This window comes from Myotis brandtii, unplaced genomic scaffold (genome assembly GCF_000412655.1).
Source record: "Myotis brandtii unplaced genomic scaffold, ASM41265v1 scaffold152, whole genome shotgun sequence".
NCBI lineage: Eukaryota > Metazoa > Chordata > Mammalia > Chiroptera > Vespertilionidae > Myotis > Myotis brandtii.
In genome coordinates, this window is record NW_005355502.1 from 937,367 (window position 1) to 946,202 (window position 8,836).

Below are 8,836 nucleotides of genomic sequence, written 5' to 3' on the forward strand. Positions count from 1 at the left end.
GACCCTCCCCTCGAGGAGCGTGCAGATCAGGGGGTAGCCAGCAGGTGGAGCCGCAGGCGCAGGGCCGGGCGCTGATCAGCTGAAGGGCGGGGAGCTGTGGGGGGTCTGCAGTCAGTCACCTGCCAGCGTGGATCGCCGACCGCCTCCCACACCTCCCGACGACCACCTCCTCGCACGTGCACTCACCGGGGGCAGGTCTCCCGGGCCCGGGCCCTGCCAGCGTGGATCGCCGACCGCCTCCGACACCTCCCGACGACCACCTCCTCGCACGTGCACTCACCGGGGGCAGGTCTCCCGGGCCTGGGCTCCCTTGGCGCCTTGGTCCCTGTGGAATGGAGTGCTGCTCGTGTGTGGAGCGTGTCTGGGTCACACACCAGCCACCTCCAAGGTCTGGGCTGCCCCACTGGCTGGGAGCTGACCGGGCAGGCAGCCAGGTCTGTCGGGTCCACCCCCGGCCCCACTGGTCTGCCGGGAGCAGCAGTGACACATGAAGACTCGCCCTGAGCTCGGGGAGGGGACGGAAGGCGGAAGGCGCGGGAGCCACAGCCGCTCAGCGCCAGCTCCACGGAGGAGGCCTCCGTGCCTGTGACCGCGCCTGGGCTCGGTGAGGCCAGCGGCTCTGACTGCTCCACCCTGAAGGCAGAGGGTCTGCTGGCCGTCAGAGGGTGCGCTGGTCCCTGGAGTGGAGGGTCACGAGGGAAGTGGGAAAGGGACGATGCCCCTTTCGGGGCGGCCCCAGGGGGTTGCTTTCTGCCCACAGGAGAGCCTGTGGCTGTGGCGGCTCTGTTGACCTCCGGGGCCCAGTGGACCCTCCTCCTCCTCCCCTCTCTTGGCTCCTCCTTCCGGCCCTGGCCTGGGGGCTGCGGGCTGCTGGGAGGATGGGGGGCGGGACCTGCCAGCCCTCCCCAGAGTTCCCTGCCAGACCCCAAGGAGGCCTGGAGCGAGGCACCCCGTTGCCCCACAGCACCCCACAGCTGCACCCGACCACCTGAGAGGAGGCTGCCGTCTATGACAAGCACAAGGTGAGGGTTTGGGCTTGAACTTTTGCTCCTCCGGGGCCCCAGGACTGACCTGGCCTCACCACCTGCCCCTGTCTGCCTGCCCAGGGCTTGTCATCCCAGCGGATGAGTGGTCGATCTGGAGGAGGTGAGCCTGTGAGTGCCAGCGGCTCTACCCTCTTGGGGGAGATAGTGGATAGCAGACGGATGGGGGGAGCGCACTGCCTCGGACAGGGGGCTGCACACCGGGTGGGCTTGGGAAAGGGCTGCCTCTGCCCAGCTCCCGGCCGCAGCCACAGTCCTGTGGGTCCCACATGGCACATTCCCCCCAGTCCTGACCCTCTCCTGCACCCCGGCCCACCTCACAGGTTCAGGGACAGAAAGACCCGCTGATAAGAGCTGGACTCCCGCTGTTTACTTAGCCACTTGGCACCCCGGGTCTTCCCAGTTGAGACCTCCTGTGTCTGTCCCGTAGGAGGGTGTGGGGCTTGTGGCAGCTGCTGGGCAGAGAGCCCTACCCATGGCACATCCGCTGGCTGCCCCGTTCCCTCTGCATCCCCGAGGGAGGCGGTTCTTCTCATAGACAGGGCACTACTTCCGACGGGCTGCGGGGTGGCAAGCAGCCTCACTTGACCCTGTGGCCAAGCCTGAGAGGCCCAGTCCTCTCGCGCCCAGTTCCTCTTGATGTTTGGCCAAAGGCAGCTGGGTTTCTGCACTCCCAAGAGTGCCCACCTGGGGCCCTGCCTTGCCTTGTAGGACCCATCCCTCTGTTCAAGGTCTCCGTGGAGGAGCTAACTGAGTGGCCGGCGGTGCAGAAGAGTCCCAGGAGGCAACCAGAGGGACCGACCCCACCTAGTCGCCAGGCTCAGTGTCCCTGTGTCCCCCCAGGCCCGCCGTGGACATGGCACCGTGGACATGGTCTGGGCGGTGGAGGAGCCGCTTGTGGGCAGTGGATGAACCGTTCTTGTGTGTCTGGCTGGGAAGCTTCTGGGGGGGGGGGGGGGTTTGTGGAGGCCTGGGCCTTCTCGCTGCCTCTGAGGGCCGCCCTCCGCCTGCGGAGGCCCAGTTGAGGCAGGTTCACCACATTTGGGGGCAGACGAGTGAAGTCCGAGCCAGGCCATGTGGGTGCTGCTTTGCTTGGAGGAACGGAGCTCTCCTGCATGTTCTGTGGCCCCTCCCCCCACCCAGAGGCCCGCGCATGGCAGGGAGGGTGGTCCCCAGGCGAGCTGTGGAGCGGTTGCTTGGTGTTTTCTCTCCTCTCAGAGAGGACCCTGAGGACCTGAGAGAGTCCTGGATCGGGCAGGTGGCGCTTGGCTCTCCGCTCGCTTCCTGCTGGTCTGGCTGGCATGCCCTTCGGTGTGGTGGGCACCCCCACCAGCTTGGAGGTGGGGGCCCTGAAGGCTCTGTGGGTGGCAGTCTCGCAGGGAGGGCCTCTCCCAGGAGCTGTCGGCACAGCCCCAGGGCCGGCAATCTGTGTCCCCTCCTCAGCTGACCCACACTTGACTTGGGGCCAGTCACCCTGAGGCCTTTCCTGCTCTGAGATTTGGAGGTGCCTTGGCCCTCTTCCCTGGCCCTTACCTGGAAGTCCAGCCTTAAGACCCATTCAGGTCCCTGGGAGCACAGGGGGGTTCCCCTGACGACTGGCTGAGGGCTGCTGGCTCCCCTGAAGGGTGATGTGGGAGCAATGACACCTGGGTTGTGTTCCCGGTGGTGGGGCCAGCGGGGCATGCAGCTGGCCAGTAGGCATGGCTGGTCACTCTGGAGATCCCACGGCTCATGAGGTCATCGAGAGTCAGGGCCTGCCTGGGCAGAGCCCGGGGCATGTCCCTGAGATCTCTGTTCATAGCTGGGGCCACAGTCCCAGTCCCACACTCCTCCCAGTGCCCTCATGCCTCCCATACATCAGTGATCTCTCATGTACTGTCCCTACTCCATGAGCAGTTTTTAATATTTAAAAATTTTTACCAAAAGCTGACAATTCCCAGCCTGCCCCTGCCCCTGCCCCTCCCAGCTCTGGTGGCCCAGCATGGCCCAGCCCAGTTGTCCAAGTTACAGCCCCTGATTGGTGGTGGTCTGGGTGGGCCAGCCCCCCATGCTCATGTCCACAGCACTGTCCCCATCAGCCCTGAACTGAGTCAAGCTGATCCCTTTCCAGCCCCTCAGCCTGTCATCTGGGGCCCCCCAGGGGTGTGCACCCCTGATGTCCCAGTCCACTGACCTTGGCTCTCAGTCACCCCTCACTAACCTGCTCTCCACCCTAATGAAGGCCACAGGTAAGGGGGCTCCTGCCAGGGACTTAGGCCTGCAGGGTGGGGGGTGAACGTGGGCATCGGGCTCCCTGTCGGCACTGGGAGCCAGGGGAGAGGTCCGAGTCCTGGCTGGCCTGCTCCCTGGTTCTGTGCTGCGGGCCAATGGGAGGCGCTCCATGGCTTCGGCAGGTGGCTCAGTCCCCCGTGACAGAGGCTGGGCTGAGGCGGCACCTGAGTGTGGCCTGGGCCCTGAATCTGTAAAACATGAGCTCTCCTGGAGGGGCAGCATCCGTCTGTCTCCTCAAATCTCACAATACCCTGACTCAGCCAAGGTTAAGAAGCCCTCAGTGACTGACAGAGTCACCCCCCACCACAAATAAAACAACCACCAGCAGGCTGGACCATCATACTGTTCCACCTTCCGGGAGTCGGGGTGGGGAGGGGCATGGACTGTCTATGCTCACACGTCACACGGAACCCGGAGCTGAGCCATTGGGGCCCATCTGGCCACATGCCCAGGTTCTGTGGATCTTCTCTGAGAGCCTCCAGTTCCCCCTCCAGGAGGCCTTGCAGCCCCTCAGGGCCCTGGATTTGGGGACCATTTGCACTGACCAAGGTCAAAGCTGCAGAAGCCAGACCTGCCCTGTGCTGCCCCACCTATGTCCCTGCAGAGCTGGCCAGACCCTCAGCTGGCTCGGAGCCCTCTTGATCCCCAGGGAGGGGCTGAGCCCCTGTGCTTACGTGACAGCAGCCCAACCAGTGAGCTTCCTGTCAAGGGCCACGGCTGAGCTGTGGACACAGGAAGGACCATCACTGGCTGTGGACTGGGGAGGGTCCCATGGGACTGGGCCAGTAGAGGCCTCTTACAAAGAGTGGCCATAGGACCGTGTTATGTCCACTGTCTCATTCTGGTGTCAGTCCCGGAAGGTGGGGCCAGTCCAGGCTCTGTTCCCCTTTGCATCCTGAAGCTGGCACTCGAGTCTGGCTCTGGTGTGCACTGGCTGCCTGGCGGTGCACATTGGAGAGAGCAGGTGAGGCCTGGGCATCTTGGTCCCTGCCCTGAGTCCTATCAGGTGCTGGGAGCTCAGAGGAGCCACTGTGAGGCCCACCCATGTGCACCGTCTTCCCTTCCCTGGGCCTGTGTGTGACCCCATCTCCACCTTCACCCCCTTGAACCTTCTGCCGGCTCCAGACTCCCTTCCAACCCCTCTTCTCACCCGCCAACCGCCCCCAATCTGGAGCCCTGTGCTGTTCTGTTCAGCAGGTGTGGGCTGGGCCTGGCCAGGAAGCTGGGCTCTCAGGTGGCCTTCCTGGGACCTGACTGGGTGGTGCACATCCAGGGACCTTCGGGCCGACCAGGGGCTGCAGAGATAGGTGTGGCTGGCTCTTGGGTGCTCCATGCCCTGCAGCACCCAGGAGAGTGCTGTGTCGTGCCCCTGCTGAGAAGTCCTGGTCTTGAGACATCTGGGGAGGCCTCACCAAGGGCCTGGGGTGCAGGGCAAGGGAAGCGCAGGTGCAAGGTCCCAGGTGTGTGGCTAATTTCCTCAGGGTTGGAGACTGTCTGCTTAGTGTGGCCCAAGTCCCAGAGTCCTGCAGGTGGAGAGCAAGGCCTGTGGCAGTGGAGCTAAGCTGGGGCCTTTGAAGGCTGAGGGGCTGTGTAATTGTGTTTATGTGATCAACACACCGAGAGTCAGGGGAGAGGTTGGCAGCCAGAGGTAGGGCTGGCAGGCCCTTTGGGGTCAGAGGTGGATCAAAAGCTTGGCTCTGTCCACCTGGGCTGGGCAGCTCCTTCTGCTCTTCCTCCTGTTGCTTCACCCATTATTTTCTCAGGAACCTGGGCCTGGCCTTCAGCCCCTGGGGCAAGCCTAACCTGAAGTCCTCCACTTAGCAGGGGCTGTAAGAACACTGTTTCTGCCTCCACGGGGGGTCAGACAGGGCCTGGAGCAGCCTGGGCCATGTCCCGAGAGAGGGACAGGGATCTGGACGTCCATGAAGCTCTCAACAGCTCGTGTGGGAACAGCCACCACCCAGCCAGGCCTGATCTGACCCCCTGGGGACCCTGGCGTGGACCCATCAGCGGCACTGCCTGCCCCCTCAGCTGTCAGGAGTGACTTGGGGTGGCAGTATCTAAAGGGGCTGGTTGCCATGGCTACCATAGGGCTCTGAGACATCATCTGGTCCCTGCTTCAGCCAGTCGGTGGTGGGAGCCCGAGTTGCAGCCTAGATTCACGCTTCTTCCTCCAGCCACACAGTGGCCAAGAGCAGGGACTCGCTTCCTGGAGTGGCTGAAGGTGCTCAGACCCTGGCCCAGCCCAGCATGGCGGACCGCAGGGTGGTGGGTGTGAGCAGGCTCGCAGACCCAGGCAGGTGAGGCAAGCCGGGCGGGCGGACGGACAGGCAGACAGGCGGACACGTAGACATGCTCCCTGCTGCCCTTTGTTCTTACGGCCGAGGCCCTGCCCTCAGCCCACCCTGCCCTCTGCACCCTCACATGCACCTACACGCACACCCGCACCCTCATGCTGAGACCCTCTCCCCAAACATCCCAAGGAAGGGTCATGGGAGGAGCGACAAGGGACACAGCACGAGGCGGAATGAGCCCGCACACTCTGGTCCTGAACGTCACTCGCAGGGGCTCTCACAGGAGATTTCACATGGAGGCGGCATCGAAGACCCCCACTGGCCAGGCCCGCGGCAGAAAGGCTGCCTGCCCCTCTCCTAGGGCTAGGCGCATGTCAAGGCAGTGAGGTTGAAGGGACATTTTTTTTAGAAGAAAATAAAAAGTAAAAACCCTCAAAAAAAGAGGAAAATGTCCACCTAGAATAGGGAGCAGCCAGTCCAAGATGGATCAGAGGAGCCAAATCCCGTTACTCGGGACTTCATCTGGCCCAGGCCCCTCAGGCACAAGGCACCTTTCCTAGGAGTTGGCACTGGGGTTGGGGGAGTCCAGCAGCCCTTCCCTCTGCTTGTGACCTCTAAAGCCAGTGGGTCCGGGTCAGGACCCGCACTTTGTCAAGGAGGGTATTCTGGCTCACAGAGATGCCCACCTTGCCCAGAGCCACCAGCTGCCCAAGGCATCAGCAGACTGTCAGGTCTCCAGGGAGGCAGGAGCTGGGCCAGCCTGGCCACACCGTTCATATCCCTGAGGCTCCCAAGTTGGGGAGGCGCTGGGTTTGTGGTGGGAAGGCTGTTCTCCCCTCCTTCTTCCAGGCCCCTCTGGCTGCAGGGACCTCAACACCCACTCTACAGCCCTGAGCCTACATGGCCATCTCCTGGACCCCTGGGTTCCTCCCGGGCTCAGAGCCCCCCTCCCCCACCCTGAAAGGCAGTGCAGGCAGGTCTCTGCTGTGCCCTCAGCCCGAGCAGCAGGACCCTGTCAGCACATGGGGATGGGACCGTGAGGCAGGATAGTAAGAAGCTCGGGAGAGTCCTGGACACTAAGGAGCAGTGGTTTACACACTCCAGGCGGCCCTGACAGGAGAGCCTGGGTGCTGGTCCCTCTTCAGGGACACGCTTTGAAAAGAAAACTCACCAGAAAGCACCCCGGCCCCTCTATGCACTCATTCTGATGGGTCAGCATATTGAAGGACACGCCTGAATGCGAATGAGCATTCTATGAGGACCCTCCCCTGAGACCTCCCCCAGGGTTCTGGCAGACCAACAAGAGATAAAAAGCCTCAAGACAAGAGAGCCACACCCATGCCTCGTCCTGCTCTTCTTTCTCCTAAACCAGTGATGGCGAACCTTTTGAGCTCGGCCTGTCAGCATTTTGAAAAACCCTAACTTAACTCTGGTGCCGTGTCACATAGAAATTTTTTGATATTTGCAACCATAGTAAAACAAAGACTTATATTTTTTATATTTATTTTATACATTTAAATGCCATTTAACAAAGAAAAATCAACCAAAAAATGAGTTCGCATGTCACCTCTGACACGCATGTCACAGGTTCGCCATCACTGTCCTAAACCCTAAGGCAGAGTCGCCAGCCTGTGTCCGAGGGCCACTGGTGGTCCGTGAGGTCCGAAAGGTTGGCGACCGCTGCTCTAAGGGACCCCACGAGACTTGCAACCAGGGGAGCAGCTCGATCCAGGCTACCCCCTGACCCTGTCTCCAAGGCCCCCTTTCCCTCACTTTTCCTCTCGCTCTGCTTCTCCTACCTTAAGCCCTCCCTGTGGTTCACTGTCCCCAGCTTTAATAAACACTGCAAAAGCCAGCTGGGCTTGTGTTGTGAAAACTTTCCTACACGCAGTCAAGAACCACACACCACAGGCCAGCAGGGATGTGGGGCTGTGTCATGTCTGCTGGTGTGTTGTCCATGCAGGGGACACAGGGCGGGCAGGAGCCATCAGGACGGAGCAACAGGGTTAGGAGGGACTCATGCCAGGTGTCGTGTCAGTTCAGTGCAGCGGTGGGCACTGAGCTGACCCGAGCCAGCCTGTCAGAGGCAAAGCCCTGCTCCTGTCCCCATAGTTCTCCAGCTGGTATTCAGGCCAGGACCACTCCTAGGGCATCTGCCTCACAGTGTCAGCTGAAGGGCAGGCGAGAGAAATCCAAACAGCAGGAGGCATGCGAAATGTCAGCCTGGACAACACAGCTGCCCCATGGCTGCGACGGGTGAGAGGTCGGCCCAAGAAGCTCCTTCTCGTGGGTCCCGGGGCCCAGCTCAGGGCAACTGCAGCAGTCATGGGGTGGCCGCCCTCTTCCTGCCACTGCCCAGTGGCCAACTCTGTCCTGTCCCCCAGGTCCTTACCCCGCCGGTCTTGCTCTGACATTGACAGGTTAACACCTGTTGCAGAGCTGTGTGGTCTCCATGTGATCATAATAGTGATACTGTGTAGAACTCCCTCCTGAACACACAATAGTGACATCACGTAGATCTTCCTGAACACAGAACGGAGCCCACTCCTAATTCAGCTCTCCAGCTATAAGCTGGTATTAATGCCCTGGGGCAGGTCATTAGCCCTCTTGCCTTTATATGCACATGTTCTAGATTCACAAATACGGCAACCTATGTGTGCAGTCTCCTAGCTTTTCTCCTTGGTGCTGCTATATCTTGCGACCTTGGTGCAATGGCCCCACATCCTAGGTTGGCTTGGGACAGGGGCTCAAATAACACCTGGTCCTCTTCCAAGTTCAGAACTGATGGGAAATGGACATGGGAAGGCCTAGCCAGTTTGGCTCAGTGGATGAGCGTTGGCCCACAGACTGAAGGGTCCTGGGTTCGAATCAGGTCAAGGGCACGTACCAAGGTTGCAGGTTCCCGGGCCCTGGTCAGAGTGCATGTAGGAGGCAACTGACCAATGTGTCTCTCTTACATCAATGTTTCTCTCTGTCTCTCCTTCTCCCTTCCACTCTCTCTAAAAATCAATGGAAAAATATCCTTGGGTGAGAATAAACAAAACAAAACAAACAAACAAACTATATATATACTAATAAAAGAGAAACATGGTAATTGGCGTACGACCGCTACCCATTTCATTGGCTAATCAGTGAGTATATGCAAATTAACTGTCAGCCAAGATGGCGGCCGGCAGCCAGGCACTGAAGCGAGCAGGGAGGCTTGCTTGCTGCAGACTCCAACGTTCC

The 8,836-nt window shown here is 60.8% G+C and overlaps 1 protein-coding gene across 1 annotated transcript in view; it reads left to right on the top strand.

Moving 5' to 3' along the window:
* The window catches only part of LOC102240990 (acyl-coenzyme A synthetase ACSM4, mitochondrial), a 58,225-nt gene that overhangs the window by 1,105 nt on the left and 48,284 nt on the right, over positions 1 to 8,836 (top strand). Inside the window, exons 3-4 of the mRNA XM_014535854.1 lie at positions 4,216 to 4,278; positions 4,512 to 4,621. Of these exons, the coding sequence (XP_014391340.1) occupies positions 4,216 to 4,278; positions 4,512 to 4,621 (173 nt within the window). The remainder of the gene's footprint in view (positions 1 to 4,215; positions 4,279 to 4,511; positions 4,622 to 8,836) is intronic.